This window comes from Epinephelus fuscoguttatus, linkage group LG6 (assembly GCF_011397635.1).
Source record: "Epinephelus fuscoguttatus linkage group LG6, E.fuscoguttatus.final_Chr_v1".
Classification (NCBI taxonomy): domain Eukaryota; kingdom Metazoa; phylum Chordata; class Actinopteri; order Perciformes; family Serranidae; genus Epinephelus; species Epinephelus fuscoguttatus.
In genome coordinates this window covers 26,360,749-26,383,957 of record NC_064757.1, presented here as the reverse complement: position 1 = coordinate 26,383,957, position 23,209 = coordinate 26,360,749, and the positions used below count along the sequence as shown (strand labels likewise).

Below are 23,209 nucleotides of genomic sequence, written 5' to 3'. Positions count from 1 at the left end.
TGGTACTGTTGGAACCAAAAGTAACCCTTCAGACGTGGCACCTAGACCCTAGTGTTTTAAAGTGTGGGCGGAGCTGTTGTCACTCACTGCTCTGTCCAGCACTCACTGTATTTCCTCATTACCGGTGACACAGATGGAAGTCTGCACGCCGACATTTTCAGAACAAAATAAAATAGTCTGGAGTGAGAGTCTCTCTCCACGTGATATTTAAAAATAGCAGGCTTGTGCATTTAGTCCTTCTCAGGCAAGCTCAGGGGTTTAAGTATTGCCACAACCCAAAGGAACAACGCTCCGCAATGCTCCTTTTTTTGTCAGAGTGAGGATTAGAATATATGCTGGTCACATAACTCAGTCGAAATTACTTTAAATATAAATGCGTGAAGATCCACTCATTACTAAAAGTGCATGTCATATAAAAACTGGAGTAATGGTCAAAGTGGTTTAAGTGAAATCTAAGGTGTGTTGACTGTTTCATGTTATCAATTCATGCATTGAGTAACATTACAAGTTAACGTTCCACCTTGAAAGTTGCCAGCGGTCGGCTCAGTGAAATAAATTATTTTTCTCAGACTACAACTGCTGTGAGAGGCAGCAAAACATTTTTTAATTTTATAGTTACAGTTCACTAATAAAACTCTCCACGGTATGAATAGCCTCAAAACTAGCCACAACTCAGCTCTGAGCAGAGTGACCGTCTGCTTTTGACCAGTCGACAGTATGCAGTGTTCACAGCTCCACCTTTTAGTACCAGATCTGTGTGCTAGGTACACCAACAGAGGGGGGACCAAAAATGGCAACAGAACAGAACAGTTCCATTGGTACCATCCACAACTTTTCACAGTGGAAACGGAAAAAAAGCGTACCAAACTGAACCATACCATACCGCACTGTTTGGTGGAAACAGGGCGTTATAGTATAGAGAGGAAAAGAGACAGCAGCTTGTTCAAGTAACAGTGACTCAGGCAATGGCAAGCCAAAAGCTGTCGCAAGTGTGGTTACACTTACAGACAATGCTCACTGCAATATTTGTAACATGACATGTTTTGTTAGTACAGAGAGAGTAAATTACCGAAAAAAGGAACTGTTGAGTACCGGTACCAAACTCCAGGTAACTTTTAAAGGGCATCATCAGGACTAAGAAACCATTGGTTGATGTAGACAGCACAATTATTTTCTTCTCTCTTGTTTCCTCTGTCTTGTACTTTTATTTCCTTTATTAAATTTTAGACAATTTATTACTGCCCTGCAACTGCACATCAGTATATTCCTATTAAGTCATGTTTTGTCTTTTTATGACTCATGTTTCTACCCTCATTGATTGATTGTATTTTCGTTATGTTTTGAAATGTTGTAGCACAGTTCTTTGCCTCTGTGTTAAAAAAGCTTCTGAATAAATAAACTTCCTGTGCCTTCCTGCGGGGATGTACAGAAGAGGAAGTGGCACACACTATGCTATTTAGTCACACTAATTGCATGTGTGTATGTGTGTGTCTGGGGTCTGGTTATCTAAACATTTAATTAGAATGTAAATGGTTACACACACAACACTGTTTCATACATACTCCACTACACTAGTGGTGTATGTATGAAACAGTGTCGTGCTAAAGTGCAATATAATGATAATAGAGCTTAAAGTCAGTAAAGTAAGCTATGGTTATATGATAAACTTCAAACGCACTCACAAGAGTCTTCATGATATAATCTGGGGGCTTTACACTCACTGATAATATCCCACACACACAGCTCAGAACCTACCAGACTTCCCATTTTGGATGAGGAAGAGTTGTTTCTGTGTTTCAGCAGACCACATCCCTCCATGCCCGGGGCATCTCTGTGGTTTCCATGGATACGAGGCCCACCAGCCCCCTCCGATGAGGAGCGAAGACGCCTTTCCATCCGCATCACCTCATGATAGGGGCTGACACTGCTGCACAGAGAGGCTGAAGGACAGAGAGAAATAATGAGAGGCAGAAAGTCAGACAGACAAAAGAATTAAGGTGAAGCCACTGTAACAGTCATTCCACAAGCAGAGACATAATCATCTTCTTTATTATATTTCCAATTGGTAGCAGGAAGCCCCATTTCCTGTTGGAAATAAGGTTATTTTCATAAAACTTAATGACAAAGTACCTCTTACTTATTCAGCATTTTCTATTAGGTTAAATCTTCCCTTTATTGAGCTCTTCAGCCATATTGCTTCTGGTCAAGTGGTGTTTATGCTGGTTTTATAATAATAAAGTTTGGTCTGAGTACTTATGCCGAGCTTGCTGTGTAACAATAAAACTAGCGAATGATTGTGAGGTTCCAGGGTCAAAACTCTTCACTCAGACAAACAGAAGATTGCTATAATTGCTCAATTTTCAAAACAAACATCGCCACGTCATCCCATTGAGCGAGAGGTTACACAACATTTTTTAAAAAACAACACTCAATGCCGACTACTTTCTCTCTTCCTCTTTCTCTCTCTGCCACACACACACTGACACATGCACAAAACCACATATACACAAAGCTTCTCCTGTGTGTCTGCATGTCTTGTTTTTGTTCTTGTGAAATCACTCTCTGACAAAAAATTATATTTGCAGTTTTTTGGCTTCGTACTGAGCAACAAAACACTGATGAAGACCCATGATTACCATGTCTCCTTACATCTCTAACCATTTTACTTGACTATCAGACGATTTCAACAAGACAGGAAAATCAGACATGGAGGCCCACACAATAGAGGCCTGTGGTGAGAGCTGGATCATTTGGATTTTGACGATTCTTGATCCTGATTCTTTGAGGGGCGGGTTCAAAACAGGTCACAACATTATTTCACAGAAGAAAAAGTTATTTAAATAACAGCCATCAGGGGCAACTTGGGGTTAAGTATCTTGCCCAAGGACACTTTGACATGTAACCTACAGGGGCCAGGGATCGAACCACCAACACCAACCTTCTGATTGGTGGACGACCACTCTACCTCCTGAGCCACGGACAATATTTTTCTTTTATATAAATGCATGAGGACCATGAGTGAAGTTACTACGTTGGCTCTACTGTCCAAAACTTCACTCTGCTCTGACCGTGTCTGTCTCCCAACTCACAGGAATGTGTGCAGAAAGACACAGGTGGGCTTGTTTACTTCACAGATGAAACTGTGGTCAATATAAACAAACGAATTGAAACATAATAGAACATTCACTGCAACTTGGGAGGAAAACATACAATTGGTCTGAGAATGATGACTAGTGTTATAAAGAGTATAGCTCAGTGAGCGAGATAGAGATGATAGCTGCGCTGACAGCAAACAGGTGTTGGCAATGGGAGCAGAGAAGAAAACCTGCAGTCAATGGTGCACATCTTTTATTGATCTTCCCACGGTACCGAGACAAAACAAAAACACAATGTATTGCTTTGTGTAGTGTCGTCCGGTCCAGAAAGAATGTGTAGCTGTTTAAGAGCCAATAAGCAGAATGGAAACTTAAATTTCTTAATGATTCCTTTGAAATCTGAATTTTGGAACCAGTTCTAATTTGGAAATGGTTCTCGGTGCCCGACCCTACCTGTGACACTGTTTGTTTGATAGTCAAATTATGTATTTTTTGGGGGGTAAAACAGACAAGCTCACTGTTACCACTGTAGTCTGTTTGCAGTTCCCACTGCCTGGAAGCTAAACATTCACCAAGTGTAAATCAATATTCAGCTATTATCCTGCGAGCATGAATTGTAGTATGTGTGTGTATGCATAATAACAATCATAATAACAATGCATTTCATTTATAGGCATCTTTCAAAGCACTCAAGGACACCTTACAAGAGACAAGATTTGAAGGTGGAAAGGGGGTCAATATTGCGAATGTCGTGGGGGAGACTCCATAGAAGCCATAGTGGTCAAGTGGGCAGATGGTGATGTGGGTTGGACTGCAGAAGAGGGTCTAAGTGTACGTGAGGGTGTGTAGATATGAAGGAGTTCAGACAGGTAGGAAGGGGCTTGAATATGAAGGGCCTCAAAGGTGAGAAGCAGACTCTTGAAATCCATGTGACATTTAACAAGAAACCAGTGAAGCTGCTGGAGAACAGGAGTGATATTATCTATGGAGAGGGTTCTGGACCAACTGGAGTATTGTACAATAGGCCATTGATACCACACTAAGCACACACTGCTGGCGAATGATCCGACAATCACGCCAACTTTAAAATGCACAGAGAGAGATGAGATGACAGCGTGTCAAACTATCAACTATAACTCACACACTTCCTACAGCAGTATTTGTGCTGGATTGTGTACAAACATCCACATTTCTAAATGAAATTGTAGTCCTAATTATTTTGTTGACTACTCTGACTAAGACATTTTGATCATGATTAAATCTTGATGTTATTCATTAGTTTCCACATCTCTTATTAACGCCGTCACAGCTTCAACTACAAGCAGAGCATTAATAAAGTGGCATTTCAGTATCGGCAAAAGGCAATTATCAGTTACACCAACTAAACTCTGATTCCTAATTACACGGTTAGTTAGCCCTCGTGAAACCCTAAATTTGCCAACACTCCTTATGAGTTGAAACGATCTATCTCTATTCCTGAAAGGGTAATAAACTCAGGCAGAAAATCATGTTTTTCCAGTGTCTGATCAAAGTCTGACATGAAGTAAACAAGTGTTGGGAAACATAGAAATAAGCTTCACATTTAGAGAGAAATTATTCATGTTTTTGTTACCAGGGACGGCTTGAGAAGCCTCCTCTGCAATATGTTACAGCAGCTGAGGAAAAAGCGAGGAGGATAGTAACAAATCATCTTTGGTTAAAGAGTAAATTGTCAGTATGACGCACAACTGTTTCACAACCGTCAACCCACAACTGCCAATGATTTATTAGACTGAGGGCATGTTTTCAGATCCACTGTCTGAGTTACTGCTCAGAGTGACAGCTACAAGAGTTTCGAATCAGTTCAGTTTTCAAGCTGTGCAATGTCTCATAATGTTTGGAAACATCCTCATTTTTTGTCAGAACTTTGATTTACTGAAGAATCTGGAAGTTGGGGAAAACATTATGTTGTCAGTACTACTCATCTGGTAGCTTTCAATCATCAAGTGGAAACAACCTCAGTAAGACGTGAGTATGAGAGCGCTTACGATTATGATTAACCCAGTTTGTCCCACCTCTACTTACCGGTTTCTTGGGGAAATCACTTTGAGAGGCTAATTAACTCCTAAAGATTTTTATTGGCTATGTTGTTCACACTCGTTCACGTGTTCAGTCATGCATAAGGAGGTAATAAAACCGCCAAAGGAGCAGGAACGCCAAATCTCTGTAACTTCATAATAAATGTTAACCATCAAAGAGAGAGATGTTGATCAGAGATTTTGGTCCATATTGACATGACAGCATCACACAGTTGCTGCAGATTTGTCGGCTGCACATCCATGATGTGAATCTCCCGTTCCACCACATCCCAAAGGTGCTCTATTGGATTGAGATCTGGTGACTGTGGAGGCCATTGGAGTACAGTGAACTCACTGTCATGTTCAAGAAACCAGTTTGAGATGATTTGAGCTTTGTGACATGGTGCGTTATCCTGCTGGAAGTAGCCATCAGAAGATGGGTACACTGTGGTCATAAAGGGATGGACACGGTCAGCAACAATACTCAGGTAGGCTGTGGTGTTTAAACCATGCTCAGTTGGTACTAAGGGGCCCAAAGTGTGCCAAGAAAATATCCCCCACACCATTACACCACCACCACCAGCCTGAACCGTTGATACAAGGCAGGATGGATCCATGCTTTCATGTTGTTTACACCAAATTCTGACCCTACCATCTGAATGTCGCAGCAGGAATCCAGACTCATCAGACCAGGCAACGTTTTTCCAATCTTCTATTGTCCAGTTTTGGTGAGCCTGTGTGAATTGTAGCCTCAGTTCCTTGTTCTCAGCTGACAGGAGTGGCACCTGGTGTGGTCTTCTGCTGCTGTAGCTTCAAGATTTAGGGTGTTGTTGGTTCAGAGATGGTCTTCTGCAGACCTTGGTTCCAGCGAGTGGTTAATTAAGTTACTGTTGCCTTTCTATCATCTTAAACCAGTCTGGCCATTCTCCTCTGACCTCTGGCATCAACTTTTCACCCAGAGAACTGCTGCTCACTGGATATTTTCTTTTTTGGGACCATTCTCTGTAAACCCTAGAGATGGTTGTGTGTGAACATCCCAGTAGATCAGCAGTTTCTGAAATACTCACACCAGCCTGTCTGGCACCAACAACCATGCCATGGTTTGAACTGCAGCAGGTCGTCTTGATCATGTCTGCATGCCTAAATGCACTGAGCTGCTGCCATATGTTAAGGAGCAGTTGAACAGGTGTACCTAATAAAGTGGCTGGTGAGTGTATATGCCCGCAGACATCATCAGTGCATAGCAAAAAGTCATTACTGCTGCTGCCTTTGAGATAACATACCTCTTCAAGAATTTCATGGAGTCCTCATTACAAAAGAATGTCACACAAGTATGGAAGCAAAGTTTGTGTCCGTCTTTGTGTTCTGGGGCGCTTTCACACCTGTAGTTCAGTTCATTTGGTCCAGACCAAAGGAAAAAAAACATACACTGCTGCATTTTAGTTCTGGTACAGTTGCTGTTCCATATTGCCAAACCAAGATGACTAAGTTATACAGGCTGACAAGAAACTCCTTGATTGGACCGTTTTGGCTATATTCTTCCTGTATCATCAGGACTCACTTGGGGAAATTAAATCCTGCTGTGACTGTTTATGCAGCACTTCAATGCTTCTGATGTGTGTATTTAGGTTCTTTGGAGATAACTGATTATAAGCATTATTAGTATTATGACACTATTAAATATGGTAATTTTCTTGTTGTTAAAATGACCACATTTATGAATAATGACTTACAGGTAGAGCCTGGACAAAAAGAAGGTGTCTTATACAGATCACTGTTACACACTTAATGGACTGAATTACACAGAGTCTGATACAATCACAGCAGTTTTAACAGTTTTTCAATGAGGAAAAATACCCACACTGATGGTTACCAAAAGATTTGCATAAATAGGTCATGGCCTTAGACAGATCAATAATGAGATCAAAGGCCGATTTCATGTAAGCAGATGGATTTATTTGTGGTGGTTTAGCTTTTGAAATCATGCTAAAATCACATATCTGCCATCATAAAACCCTGAGGTTGGTTCATTTGCTCTCACAACAAAAAACATACCGCACCAGAGTCTGCTTGAAAGCAGCTGTTTAGTCCGCAACAGGGTTCAACTGACAGCTTTCACACCAGTCAAACTAAACCACAATAACCGAGCGAAGGGACCAGAGTCTGTTTAAGTGGTTAGGTGTGAAAGAACCCTCAGTTATCATATGGGATCAACGTGGGCTTTTAACACCCACTGTGCACTTGTGTATGATATCTGTGTGTGTGTGTGTGTGTGTGTGTGTGTGTGTGTGTGTGTGTCTGTGGCTGCGAGTTTCATACCTGCGTGTGGTTTCCTCAGATGAGAGGACCTCGGTTCGTGGCAGCCGCAGAAGCTTCCTCTTTCTTGAATAGAGCGCGTGTTTCTCGCCCTCCTTTCCGACTGCTCGGGGTTAGAGTGGCAGCCCTCGCTGCGTACCACACATGCCTCGCTCTCACTTGTGGTCTCTGTGTGGTATCCTGTCTTCCTCTCCTCCGCCACCTTCTTCCTTTCCTCTGGTGACACCTCAGCCCTCGCTTCCTTCCTCTCCTCCTCCCTCTCCTTCCTCTCTTCCAGTGATTGTTCCCGCAGAGGTAGGCAGGGTACAGCTGTCTCAGGCTCTGAGAGGGAAATGGCAGTCTCATAGTCTGTGTTGTTTGCTGTGCTGGTGTCGGGGAGTAGAGGTTTCTCAGCGCTGGACTGGGCCGGAGTGAAGAAAACCTGAGAAGAGAACATTTCATTGAGTGTAGAATTGAACTTCAACGAGGCAACAAGTTTACAGAGAGGAGAACCCATTTTAGTAGGCATTATGTAGGTGAAAATGTGTGTCCTTAGGCATCAAAGTGTGCATGTTTTGATAGCACAGTCACACAGTATTTACTACTGAATGGCCTATGCAGACTCAGGACTTTGTCTTTGCAGCTGTTACACTGGGTAAATGGTTTCTTGTCTGGAGTTCCCCTCTCCACCAGGAAATAAACTAGAATAAATTCTTTGAAGGAGGAAAAGTTGTAAGCACAAAGGTGTGAAATGTGGAGGGCAGTTCTCAGACATGCGTGGGTATTCTTTCTCATACCTTAGCTTTTTCAATAAACGGACTTTTCATGCCCGGTGCTCAATTTTTATGCCGCATTTCACAGATTCCCCACAGTGGTCATAAATATTCCTCCTTTATAGTGTTTGTTCTTGACATCCAAGGGCACCTGTGGTTGTGCTGTCTATTCCTCAAACACTAATAGTGCAATCATTTTACAAATACATTCCTGTTTGTATGTTTGCAAGCAGGATTTATTGTTCAGATAATTTAGCATTATCGTCAAACTACTCATCAAGTTGCTTTTTTATCATGATTACAGGGAACTTTTTAACATGAAAAACACTGATTAACATATTGGATTCACAAGCACCACAGTTGATTTAGAAAGACAGAGAAAAGAGTGTAAAATGAGCACATACCTGGGAGGTAGAGACAGCCACGCTGAAGTTCTCTGGAGCAGGTGGCGGTTCAGGTGGAGCAGTGTCAACAGCCAGCCCAGGCACAGAGACAGGTCCTGGGGTTAAACCAGATCCAGGGCTGGGAGCTGGCAGAGCATCCACCTCAGATACAGAATCCTCCGTGATGGGGATGAACTCTGAAGGAGTGATGGCGGTGGTTCGGTCCTCTGATATCATAGGGGACTGGAGTGAGCTCTCACCGCCGGCACCAAGCAGCTCCCCTGGCCATGACCCCGGGGTGAGCCCTCCTGCGCCGGGAGTGATGGTGGTAGAGCTCGGAGGCTCCAGATTCACTTCTGGAGGTCTGTGGTGATCGGAGGTGCGGGAAAAGCGGTGGTGAGCTGAGAAAGATTTGGGCAGCAGCTGCTTCTTCCGTGAAGACCGTTTGTTGTTATTGCTGCCACCACTGTAGTCATCAAGGAACCCGGAGTCGTCGCCCTCATTGGCCCCTGAGCCACTGATACAGTTTATAAATACATTACGATTGGCTGTGGAGGAGGAAGAAGACGCCTTTTCAAAATCCTCAGTCTGAGAGCGTGTGATTTTCTTTTGCTTATGGCTGCCAAACCCGAACGAGTGGCGTGACTTGGGGCGTCCTCCGCCTTCACTGAAGCCTGTCGACGATGACGTCGTTATCGTCTGCTGGTTATTTCCGTTCGCGTCAGTGCTCTGGGTCAGCGGGGGTGTGAGGTTAAGGTTGATAGGCTGAACACGAGGATCGCTATTCCGTTTAGCTGAGAAACTGAGGGACGGAGTGCGGAAGAGGCTCCGGCGTTTCCCGGTGCTGCCAGAACTGGAGTTGGTGCTAGAGGGCGAAGAGGTGTGGACGCCATTGCCCTGTCCGCCTGAAGAGGGAGAGGACGGGAGAGAGTCCTGCCTCTTACTGCTGCTGCGGCGGAAGATTGGCAGGCGGGACACGAGGGTGGAGCGGCGTGAGCCGGATTCACCCATCTAGAAGCTGAGGCAGTGGATCGATCTGAGGGAACAGAAAAACAAAAACATTAGACAGATATAACATGCATCAGCATATTGAATTTCAATATGTACCAAGACAAAAATCTAGCCGAACAAGATTAGACCTTTAAAATCTGTTGTTGGGAAGTGATGAGACATCTGTAATTGTGACATTCACAACTTCTAATATGCAATATGTTCTCTAATGTGGCAGGTAGGATATCTTAAATAAAGCGACTGCTCATATTCACCAACCTTCTGAACAAGTGCTTACAAGGTTAGCGAATAATCATTTTATACATTTAAATAAATAAATTTGAGTAGCTCCAATGTACAGCCTGTTTGAGGTGAGAAATCTCACATTAATGGATCATATTTCCCACGCTGAATGAGTCAAAACAAGTTGCTGCTGCAGATGCTTCTGTAGCAAATGAGAGATTTCTGATACTCAGGCATTAGTAATTCATGGGTAAACAAAACCCTGTTGCTGCTAGACGATCTTTCGGTGAAGTTCGTGAGGTGAAATCATTTCAAAAGCAGAACATAAACTAATTTACAATTTTTTTCCATAGGTATTATGTGGTTAGCAACTGACAATACCTAGCATACTAAAGACTCCTATCAGAGGTGCAGTTCTGTTTTTGGTACATCGGTACTAGACAAGAATAAAGGATGTGAAAGGTCACAGAAAGAGAAGCTGAATTTGTCATTCAGTCAACCAGAATTTTTAACCCTACACATCCCTTCCATCTGACATCTTACACTAAAAAAGAGACAGTTATTTCATTATGTTTATGATAAAGTAAAACAACATGGTCTGAACCACGAGTAAAAGTTTTCTCAGGCACACAGAGCTTATGTCCCTAGGTTATTCTATATATGAGATATGTTCTACTAGTTCAGTCTGTACATGCGTGTGATTACCACAAGTATGAGACCTGGAGCGCCGTCGTCTCTTTAACATGCCGCATATTGCAATTAACAGTTAGCTGACAGCTAAATTACGAAGAGACAGGACTGACCCGGAGGGAGAGCAAGAAAGACAGAGACAGGGGTAAATCAAAGACAGACCATACAGTACTACATTATTTAAGTGATTGCAGATGTGCTCACTACTCATACATTAAAAAATGCTGATTCAAATACATTCCCACTGCTTTGTGCTCCTCAGCAGGACGTGTACATATTGCTGAAATTGGTTACAGACTTGTTTGAAAGCACAGCATGCAAATGAAGACAAAAAGAAAAGTGAGGGCCCTTTTTAAAGATGCAGGATATTCCAAGGATATTACATTTTTCAGCAGAGACTCTCTGTTGACTCTCTGGAACTGTTGACTCTCGCTGTATTTTCTCATTTTCCTCTTTTTCCTGTGTTTGGGACGTTCATGGTGTACCCCCATGCACAGCGCTCAGGTGAGGTCATGGCTTTATAAAAACATAGCTGCCAGGTGCCAGACCGTAAGCAGCAGGCATCCAAGAGACACCGCCAAAACCCCCCACAAATATAGCGAGGCAGGACGCCAAACAGGAGTGGATCCGGGGTTGGCTTTTACTTTCACTTTCCTGGCGAGCATGTTTACAAACAGTAACCACCAATCCTACATAGTACGCCTTGCCTTTTAAGATTATCATCTCAGACAAAGATCCAGGACAGAATAGAAAACTAAACTGAGCAAAGTTAGACAAGCCTTTATTTCATGGTCTATGGCTCAGATACATTAGGAATATTAATACAGTCTCAGCTGCTCCGACTGTCTTTGAGAGTAAAGCCTGAGAGTGTAAAGCTACAACACTTTGCCTCATATAATCTTCACCTCCAAAACTCCTTACACATTATACAAATTAGCAAGCCTCTCACTGAAAGCACGGTTGTTGTCTCACTGCTTGTAAAAGCTGACTGAAGTTCCAAGCGTTGAGTAACAGATTAAAGGGAAACATTAAGTTCAGTAAATACTCACATTTTCATTGTTTCCTACAGTTAATCAGCCAAACAGAGACTGTGTAGTCCTTGCAGCGTTGGAGAAGCTGCGTCTGTGCAAGCTACTGAAGCATTTTGTTTTCGATCTGTGTGTAATAAGCTTACATTAACACCCTTTACTGAAGTGGCTTATGAGTGTGTCACCTCCTTGAAAGTAAATTTGATCAAGTTGTAAATACACAGTGATGCAGTTCCCTATTTTCAGACCAAGCTACCTCAGTGCAACGTATACAAAAGTTAATAATTCTCAAAGACAGAGGAGGCCTAATAACAGCTACAGTAATGACACAGTAACAATAAAATGACACACACACACATAACAAACGTAGTAAATATTCTCTCTGTCTGTTCTCACTTCAAGCTGCCTCTGCAGGTCAAAACTCATTGCAGGTTCGCAGCCTTATCCAACGCTTTGAAACACATTTGAGACTTCCTTTTTTCAAATGAGACGGCAGTTCGGTAGCGCTTAGTTGCTTATCACCACCACACAGCCATTTGACCAGGTCATGGCACTCTGACCCGGCTCATTAAGACGAGGTACACATCCTCCAACTAATTAGACAGAGATTAAGACAGATTGAGAACACCTCTTAACAGTCAGGGGTAATAAGAAAACTCTCTGAAGTGATGGCTTATTCATTACACCATCTTTGAGTGTTACCAGAACATTTACAAAAGCTGTTTGGTCTTATTTCAGAGGACGACGAGCATAGAAGAAAATTGACTTTAAGCACCAGTTTGCACGGACTATATTTAAACAGTGTATTTCGGTGGTGGGTGTTAAACTGTGGAATTCTTTACAGGATGATTTAAAGGGTTGTGTTAATATTTTTCAGTTTACTGAAATGTATAAAAAAGAAGCTATTGGACTATATGGAGCTGTCGTGCAGAAGCTGTTCCCTTGTTGAAGGCGACATTGTATATGGCTTCTGATTCTTGTTCATTTATCTTTCTGATGTAACTGTAGGTATTGGTTATTAACTGTATTTAACAGACCATCTATTTCTTACAATTATTTGTGTTTTGAGAGAGGGGCAGGTAAAATAAGATGCTCCCTGCTGCTTTTCAGTCATGGAAGGTGTATTAGAATTTTTCTGATTGTGACTATGATTGATGCGTATGGACACGAGCAGCACAAATGAAATTAAATGAATTAGCATAAATCATACATCTATGAACCAACCTGTAAAACAACCTTCTTTCACATGTAAAAAAAAAAAATTCAAATAACTGCTTCAAAAGCCTTCTTACTAATATATCATAATTCCCTCTTCAATATCCATTTTATACTGTTGTTAAAACATCAACATATGTCTCCTTCAAACATTTGCTCTTATTCAAATTTTTCACCAAATACTACATTTCACAAAACAGCCAACTTTAACTAGCTCTCCTTTTGCCAATTTTGACACTGACTTGTTGTTCACTATGTAGCATTATTAGTCCCTTGATGCGTTAATAGCGAGTTTACTGCGTCCTTTCTAGGGATGCACGATGTATATCGGGCTGATAATAGGACATTTTAATTATTATGCATTATTCCAATAACTAAAATTATAGCAGATAAATAGTGCCGATATTTATCTGTTATAATACTGCACCAAGGGTCTGATCCCCATATTTTCTCACTACATTAGCCTTTCTTACCATCAGGTGTACATAAACTACAGGTTATACCCTTATTTTTAAAATACAGAAATGTGAAATTATTACGACGAGCCAGTGTTGTTGTTAGCGCAGCGAGCATGGCAGCGAGCGCCGAGCAAAACATGGAGCTCTCATCTGAGTCAGAACCTGAAGGCGACGCCGAAACTACTCTTTATCCACCGAACAAAAAGGTCAAATCCATTGTGTGGGAATTCTTTGGCTTCGTCAACAAAAAGCAGGAAAAAGACGAGCCTCCGGTGTGCAGGAGATGTTTAAAAAAAGTTCCAGCCCCTCGGGCTAACACTTCAAACCTTCGGGCCCACCTCAAGGAAAAACATCCAGACCTGTTCACCGAAGTCATGGTAAGAACATTTAATTCATAGTTATTGTTTACGTTTGTTTTAAAAATGATTAAATGCTGACGCTGTTTGTGAATCTGATCGAGTCGAGATACTGTACGTGCAGCTAGCCTGGGTTCCGCCTGCTTCGCTAGTTCGGCGATCTGTTTAGTTCTCACTTCCATTGCAAGCCAGTGAGAACTAACAACTGCCAAACGTAGCACATCAGCCTGAATCCAAGCCACCGCAGCTGTCTGCGGTGATGCTGCTTTAGCTACGAAGCTAAGCCAGGCTCACACAGTCACAACAAGGCAACACGAACTGAACGAATAAATAAATAATAATGTGGTCGCGTTTCTGTGCACCACACGGCACGCAACCAAGTGTAATATGACATTATTTCTAAAGCTGAACGATGAACATGTAAACGCTGTTTGCAGTTCCTTCTAATAAAGCAGTGTTTCTCAAAGTGTTTATCCCGGGACTCTGCGGGTTCTTTAGGAGGGTCTAAATTGACCCATACAAGTCTGTAACTCTGACAGCAATAGCATACAAATGTGACTAAATGGACAATTTTGTTCCATTTGTATGCTTTCAGAGAAACCTTGAAATTTAGAAGTTTGAGAAACACTGGCTTTAATAAAGCAATAAGCATTCAACATTATGTAAAGTGAACAGAAATAAAGACTACATAATTCAACTTGCATAATTAATGATACTATATAAACAATATACTTAAAGATGAAATAATACTATAATAGTATACTTAAATTAATAGTTATTGGGTTAGTTGAGTTCATGCTTCTGACATTATTTTTTTTATTTGTAGGCTGCTTCACCTCCGGCACCCAAAGAGTCTACTGCTGCTGTGCAAGTGCAACCAAGCATTCCAGAAATGTTCGCAAAAAAAGCTGAATTTGCACCAACATCAAAGACTGCAATGGAGATTACCAACGAAATAGGATATTTCATAGCAAAGGACATGATGCCATTTCGCACAGTTGAAAGGCCTGGCTTTCTAAGGCTCATGAGAAAAGCATTTCCACTGTACAAAGTGCCAGGGCGACAGTACTTCTCCAAAACATTGATACTAGACATGTACAACAGGATTAAAGATGAGACCATTGCAAAGTTGGCGCAGGGTTCTTCCTTTGCTGCTACCACTGACATCTGGACAAGTAGTGGAGGTGGAGGTGAACCATATTTGAGCTTCACCATACACTTTGTGACACCAGAATGGGAATTAGAGTCCAGGTGCCTAGAAACTGTCATCTTTCCAGAAGACCACACTGCTGAGAACATCAGAGAGATGATAGAGAACATCCTTCAAGAGTGGAACATCAAGAAAGAGCAACTGGTGTGCATCACAACAGATAATGCTTCAAACATGCAAAAGGCCTTGCACCATTTCAGTAACATGTGGCTTGGTTGCTTTGGTCACAATTTAAACCTGGCCATCTCAAAGGTCCTGAAGATGAAACGTATAGAAGAGGGTGTCCGAGCCTGCCGTCCCACTGTCCAGGGCTTCTCAAGGAGCTGGAAGAGGAAGCGATCTCTTAAGGCTAAGCAAAAGATCCTGAAGATGGATAAAAAAGCATTGATCCATGATGTGGTTACTCGGTGGGGATCGACCTACAAAATGTTGGACCGGTTCCTTAACCAACAACAAGCAATCAGTGCTGCTCTGGCAGAAGAAAGAGGTGCATGGCACCTGATGCCAAAAGATTCTGACATCACTGTCATGGAGAAGACGTGTGACCTCCTTGGCCAACTTCACCAGTTTACAGACGGACTGGCCTCAGAGACGAGGGTCACGCTCTCTGCTCTCAAGCCATTCTTGGACCACATCCAAACTGAGATCCTGAATGTATGTGAAGAAGATGGATCACTGGTCAGAGAGATGAAGAGGATGATGAAGGAGGACCTTGACTCAAGATATTCGGAGGACGTTGAGAGAATGATTGACCTTGCTTGTTTCCTAGACCCTCGGTTCAAAGGACAGTTCTCTGAAGATCTTGAGAACACAATCTCCATCTGTGTAGAGGAGGCCCTAAAACTGGCGTGGGCCACACCAGTTAGAGTCCGACAAGAACACCTGGAGGAGCCCAGTCAGACTCAGCCCACTGCCAGTGCCAGAACTGCAGAGTCCCACAAGACACCTAGCCTAACTGGCTTGCTGAAGAAGATCATGGCAACCAAGAGGCAGCGAGCTGAAGAAGAAGGGGCCAGTAGCACTCCTGAAGAGAAGGTGAGATGAAATGTGATCCCAGGAGGAAATAATAACTTTATTTGTTCAGCTCTAATATTTATAGAAATATCTGAATATATCATGAAAACAATTGAGCACTGGGTTGGGTGTGGGTGTGTTTCATCATGACAGGTGAGGGCGGAGGTGAAGGTCTACATGTGTCTTCCATCCATTAAGGAGGAGGAGGATCCGTTGCTGTGGTGGAGGCAACATGCAGAGGAAATGCCTCATCTCTCCAAGGTCACCGGCTTTTCTGCATACCTGCCACTAGTGTTCCTTCGGAACGTGTCTTCAGTGCCAGTGGACACATTGTTACGCCTCAAAGAACCAAACTTAAGCCAGAAAAAGTGAACATGCTGACATTTTTCCACTTCAATCTGTGAAGAGCTATGGTTTCACATCTCATTCAGGCCAAAAGTCACACAAGGCTACCAGGTAGAAGCCAGTGTTATTTTTTTATTTATTTTATTAATATTATTTTATTAATACTACTCTCAGAGTAGTACAATCAGTGTGTTTTGACTACTGTGGCACTTTATTTTCACTCAATGTCTTCTACATGTCTGGTAAGAATGCACCTTCTTTTCAATTACAGCATCCTTTACCTGTTTGGCAGAGCAGAGTGTTGGTGCTTTGACCTCGTAGATACCTGTATATCTTTGTTTTGTACAGAGCAGTGCCTTTATTTTATTTATTTTCCCTAGAGAGCTGTACTAAGTAGCAACCAGGCAGCCACTGTTAACTTTTCAGAGTAGTACAATCAGTCTGCATTTGGCTCTACTTTGTCACTTTTATTTTTCACTCAGACAGTGTCTTCTACATGTCTGGCAGTGGCAGATGCACCTTGTTTTCAATTACAGCAGCCTTTACATGTTTGAATAAGCAGTCTGTTTATTGTTGCTTTGATCTCGCTGTATATTCATATCTTTGTTGCTGGACATGCAGCCTTTTGTTTACAGAGCAGTGCCTGTGTTCAGGACTCTCAGAAAAGTACTTTATTGAAAAAAGAAAGTTGAAAGAAGTACTATAGTTTGCACTTGCATAGTTTCATCATGCATTGCACTACACTGTATTTTCTCTACCTCAAGTGTCAGTGTTGATTCTGTTTACAGGCCCTGTTTTCAGAATAAATGTTCTGAAGTCACGTGATTCCACGGTTGTTGTTTTTCCTAGCATTTTAAGACTTTTATAAGCAATGCGCTAATATCGCAATAATATCATAATCGTGATATTTTTGGCCACTAATATCGTGATATGAAATTTTCATATCGTCCCATGCCTAGTTGCAACAAGGTGGAAACCTCCCCATATACTAACTCGATGACAGTGGCTGCTTAATTTCATAGATGTTGTGTTTCTGGAATTGTCCACAGCACGCGTCCATGGGGCAAAGGAGGAAGTGACAATGTGCTGGGCTCGAACAGTGAAGGCTCTCAAAGGCCTTTTGGTGTGCTGGTGAATGTATTGATGTCCTTCAAATCCTAATAAACATTTGATCACAAAAAAAAAACAGCAGTTAGAGAAGTCCTACCGCACTGACCCAGGTGCCTGCTTCCTCTGAGGAACTACCTGTGTTAGAGAAGCCAAACTTCACCTCATATCACTTTCTCTTCCCTCTGCTTTAAACTGCAGTTAGTGATAGTGCTGCTTTGTTGAATAACAAAGCGCAGAGCAAACACAATTTGATTTACTGCGTGTTTGACTTCCATTTGCATGTGGACTCAGAAATTGACTGAAATAAATCAAGCACACTCAGGGTGGACTAGACTAACACCTTTCTAAGCATTACAGATACCTGCAGCTTTCTGGAGTGCTTTAGTTTCTGAATCCTTCAGTAGTGTCACTTAAAAGCAACTGAACCAAAATGATAAAACACTCACCAAAGGAGTGCTGCTGACATTGACGGGTAAACAGCACAATGCTACTCAATTTCAAATAGTTTAAAGGCTCTGCGGTTGCATCAGAGCAGAATTTGGCCTAATATTAACTTTTAAAAAGTAGTTATTAGTATTACAAGCAACACAAATTCACTGCCACAGTTCCCATAGTTTGTTTTCCACAGATAGCTTCTGACTGCTAGTATGAGGTCAACTAAGTTTCTGTCTGGTTCAATGCTTTGCAGGACTTTACCTAAACAACAGGGTCATGGTGCTGCACCATACTCAACTGTGAATGCATCTTTCCATTTCAAACACAGACTGTCGTGATGCAATTTTAACATTCAATACACAAAATATGTTGGCAATGAGATTTTGAGATGAATAGCTCTAGGAGTGGAGGGTAGCCTCCCTGCCATGCTCCTAATGATCACAGCATGTGCTAGATAAACCAGCTTAGCTCGAAGTCTTTTATTCCCGCGCTGCCATGTAGTTTGCATTTTCTTATCACCACACTCTACAGCCTGAACATACACTAATCAGAAAGTCAATGCACGGGTGCAAATTCCCATCGCAGTGCACTTTCACACTGACACATGATTATCAGTCAGTTTGAAAGAATGAAAGGTGTGTGTGGGGTGTGAATAACTGGGTGTTTCCTATTGAACAGGTTCTCGATGGCATCTTTTTCACAACAATAACCACACACTACATGCAAACCATAACCCTCTGTGACATGTAATGGAGCCTACATATTAGGCAACACAGTAACACTGTGTAAAGTACTGACTGAATATGCTTCATACAAGCTTTCACAGTTTCCTGGTGACCAATATGGCATCTTGAGATTACTTTAAACAAATATGGCTCCCCAAAGCAAGGTTATGAATTCGTATTAGCCTGGAGGGAATTGCTTTTAGTGGGTGTGTGTTTTCACAGTTGGCTGGCTTTAATGATAGCAGTGGGTGACATCTTCAAAACGCAATATCCCAATATATAATCCCAATGTTTACAAGCATATTTTGAGGGAAACAACAGTAATGTGGACATGATTACCACCACATGACAATTCACCATAGTGTAACAGGCAGATTTCCACATGATAACAAAAGTATTACCGCTTAATCTATGTTACTTTGTAAGATATACCATAACAAAACTGCTAACCGTGTCTGTGCGAGCCAGGATATGTGGTCAAAACAACAAGCTGCCTTGAGCAAGAGACGACTCAAATGACAAATGTGACCTCTCACCTTAAGCCCAACAGAAACACTGCTACTCTGAACAGTATAATGTATGTTCAGGCTACACATGCCATATGAACATCGATTTGACATTTGGATACCGTTTGCATTAGCAATGAGCAGTGCAATGCTGGCTGGGAAACACACTGCAACCAGTGAAAACACATGCAAATAGACAAAACACGAGCAAATCACAGGCAAAGGCTTTAAAGACACGTGTAACATTTAGGAAACATGCTGCAGATAACAAAAGAACACAGGCAAGGTGAGTAACACTGCAAACTGGAAAACACGTGCAGACACAGGAAGGAAAGTGATTAATAAAAAACAACGGATGAATCATTTTCAACCTCTCACACAGGTGATACTTAAGGCTTTCCTCTGGAATTCAGTGGAAGCATCCAGTTTTCACTGGCAGAGGTAGGATACCACATCTCAGCTGGGCTCCACTGATGAGTAACAGAAGTGAGCCACTGTTTACCTCACGCAGTAACACTTTCCCATCCTGCTGGAAACAGGCTATAGGTTGGTATCATATCAAAACCAAATTGTATGTTACTTCTGCTGTTAATATAGAAGTGTATTAATTCATAAATTATAAATCCAAGCAGGGTGGCACGGTGGTGTGGTGGTTAGCACTCTCGCCTCACAGCAAGAGGGTTGCCAGTTCGATCCCGGGCGTGGGAGCCCTTCTGTGTGGAGTTTGCATGTTCTCCCCGTGTCAGCGTGGGTTCTCTCCGGGCACTCCGGCTTCCTCCCACAGTCCAAAGACATGCAGATTGGGGACTAGGTTAACTGATAACTCTAAATTGTCCGTAGGTGTGAATGTGAGTGCGAATGGTTGTTTGTCTCTATGTGTCAGCCCTGCGATAGTCTGGTGACCTGTCCAGGGTGTACCCTGCCTCTCGCTAACCCGCGACCCTCAAGAGGATGAAGCGGTTAGAAGATGAATGAATGAACAGATGAATCCGTTACAGCTAGTAACATGGAATACAACTGTGTCATTCAAACTATGCTAGAAGAGTGGTTAAAAGATAAATTAATCTACAGATAATCATGATATTTGGGGCTATATGAACACTAAGAAGTCTATTTTAGATCTGTAAACCACCTTTCTTAGTAGATTAAACTGACATTAATGAACTTACGTAATTTGTGAACACAAAAACCGCAGGAAGTTTGTGTTAAACAAGCCATTTGGATGAATTCTGAACAGATAATTTCCTGTGAATATTTTAACAATGGATGAATTCAGTGTGTTCCTCTCCCCGATGCTTGGCCATTGTGCTATAACCTTTCTGGTTAACTACTTACTACTATTAACTCAGGACTTGGCTCTTTAGCAGAGTGTGAAGGCTCTGTCAATATAGCTTGTGTTCAGCTCTTGACTGTGCCCTTATGCTGAGAGTTTTTGTGAGAGTTAGTTGTTAGAGTTGTTAGCTGAACAATAATGTAAACTTTAAAAATGCAATTTCATTTCGTTTTCGTCACAGAAATGAAAGAAATGCTGGGATACAGACCTACTGCACATATATTTCCTTACACCCCATAAAATCAGAAGGCCTCGCGACCCAAACCCATGAAGCTTAGGCGATCCATAGTTGGGGGTCGGAACCCCCCAGATTGGAAACCAGTGCACTCAACCAGTGGTTCCCAACTGGTCCAGCCATGGGCTCCACACTTCTCTTAAGTCATTAGTTCAAGGTCCACACAGTTAAATATATTCAAAGCCAAACTTGTGTTTGGCCATGTCGTCAAGCTAGTTTGCTGTCTCTGTTAAATCCGTTAATCACTCACTCTACACCAGGACACAGCACTTCAAAATAAAAGCTCTGTGCTGGAAATTCACTGTAGTTGAACATAAAGTGTGTTTTTTTACAAACTTGACACGTTTGCAAGTCACTTACGACCCACAACCCACCAGTTGGGAACCACTGCACTAAACAATATCAGGGCACATGCTAGAATAATGCGTTTTCCATTTGCAAACACAGTGCATCAGTGTTTGTACTGGCTGACCATGCACATGCAGGCTTCAGTTGAAGTAAGTAGGAAATGGGGCAAATATTTGCAGGAGGCATGTGGCTAAAAATGAGTCAGAGTTGGGCCTTTGGTTAGAAATCTTCAGGGTTATTTACTCAGAGTTTACAAAGCTCGCTCCAGAGCCACTGAAGGCACTTAGAGTAACAAAAACACTGCTCTTTATGTGTGGCAGTTTAAGGCAGGGGTGTCAAACATACAGCCCATGAGCCCGTCAAAGGGTCCTATCCGGCCCACTAGATGACATGACCAAGGATGTCAAACATGCAGCCTGGGGGCCAGACCCAGCCCACCAAAGGGTCCAATCTGGCCCTCTGGATGAATTTGCACACCTAATGTTGAGGTTTCAGGAGCAATTTAAACAGTGAGCAGATACTTCATGTAAAATACAGCTCTCTGAAGGAACAATGAATACTTTCTGTGGTCATATTTGAAGATATTGAACACTGTGCAAAATATTGTCAACCAGCAGCTTCAGTACAAAACAATCTGTATCAGACTTCTGTATTAAAACAATGTTAGTGGAACCCTGCTGCTGAGGCTCTGACAAAACTTCAGATTGTAAATGGTTTGTAAGGCAGGGGATGACTAAACCTGCTTCTGCAGTAGCTTCCATTTTAATGGAAAACTATGAAAGAACATGCACACGCAATGAAAGTGAAAGTTGTGTCTCTGGGATGGTCAGAAGCAGCACTGGTGCTCCACAGGGAACTGTTTTAGCACCATTCCTGTTCACAATCTACACAGTGGACTTTAAGCACAACTAAGAGTCCTGCCACATACAAAAATACTCTATTACTCTACTCTACTCTACTCTATTGATACTGCTATTGTGGCTTGTACAGGAACCCCAAAGATGCCTTCAGGGGCTGGTGCAGTAAGTGCTGTCTCCACCTGAACACAGCCAAAACCAAGGAGATGGTGGTGGATTTCAGAAGGAAGAGGTCCCCCCATCAACCAGACTCCATACAGAGGGGGGACATTGAGGTGGTGCACAGCTTCAAATATCTGGGGGTCCTAATGGATGATAAGCTGGACTGGTCCTCTAATACTGAGGGGGCAGTTCTTCCTGCGGACTCTGAGGTCCTTTAATGTGTGTGTGGAGATGCTGATGATGTTCTATCACACAGTGGTGGCCAGTGCACTCTTCTACACTGCAGTGTGTTGGGGAAGCAGCTTGACAGACAAAAACAGCAAGCTGGTTTGGACAAGCTGGTTAAAAAAAGCACTTCACTGGTCCGGCCCACTTGAGATCAAACTGGGCTGGATGTGGCCCCTGAAGTGGAATGAGTTTGACACCCCTGGTTTAAGGTTTTGCTTTAAATGTTACACTGACTGCTGATACAGTGACATGTTGTCATGGTCAGTGATTAGGGGTCATGTTTGTCTGAAGCATCACCCATCACTGACAGGGCCTTAGCATGTTGTTACTGTGTGCTTACTGTATCACCAACAGTTCCTACAACTGATCAACGGGCCCCTGCTGCTTTATAATTCAGTCCACGAAACAGCTACATCCAGTTAGCATGTTACACAGTGTGCATGGGATAATATGCAGCGATATAAATGCATGTAAGCAGCAGCAGCATCCAGCGGGACACCAACAACTGTCAGAGCGAAACGTCAACAAGGCTCCGAAGCCTGCCGACCTTAAATCCAGCCTAGCTAGCTGGGTCACTTCACTGACACCCAGCCGCTGCTGTAAGCTCTGCCGCTAACAGTCCCCGCGACACGGTGTCAATAAAATGTATACATCGCTTTCTCCAAGCTGTAAAGGTCACCGGTGTTCCCAGGAAACACTGTAGCAGGCACCGTCCCGTGTTTCAGCCGGGCTGCTGCTAGCAGGCAGCGGACAAACACACACACACACCGTCCGTTAACGTTACGTTACCTTCAGTGAAGAAGACTCCGGTGTCTCTGTCGGTGCCGCTCAGAGCAGGAACAGCTGAATATAAATATCCGCTTTGAGTTATTATAACCGACACGAGGGTCTGTGGAAGTGTACAATGGTAACAAACCGTACTGAGGTAGCACCTTGTGTTGCACTGACGCCAGTGTTACACCTCAGTGACGTGGAGACTCGCTTCCGCGTTGCAGCGGCAGGCCGCGAGCGTGCACAGCGTGACGTCCCACCTCCTCCTCTTCCTCCTCCTCCTCCCTCCCATCCTCACACTGCTCAGCATCCTTCAGCAGGTGGATGGATGGACAATATCACCAATA

General features: G+C 42.7%; 1 protein-coding gene across 1 annotated transcript in view; it reads right to left on the bottom strand.

Annotated features, from left to right (window-relative positions):
- The window catches only part of ccser1 (coiled-coil serine-rich protein 1), a 191,849-nt gene extending 168,791 nt beyond the window's left edge, over positions 1–23,058 (bottom strand). Inside the window, exons 1-4 of the mRNA XM_049577884.1 lie at positions 22,881–23,058; positions 8,625–9,639; positions 7,472–7,889; positions 1,756–1,940 (exon numbers count right to left, since the gene is read on the bottom strand). Of these exons, the coding sequence (XP_049433841.1) occupies positions 1,756–1,940; positions 7,472–7,889; positions 8,625–9,614 (1,593 nt within the window). The 5' untranslated portion in view covers positions 9,615–9,639; positions 22,881–23,058. The remainder of the gene's footprint in view (positions 1–1,755; positions 1,941–7,471; positions 7,890–8,624; positions 9,640–22,880) is intronic.
- Positions 23,059–23,209: the final 151 nt, after the last annotated feature.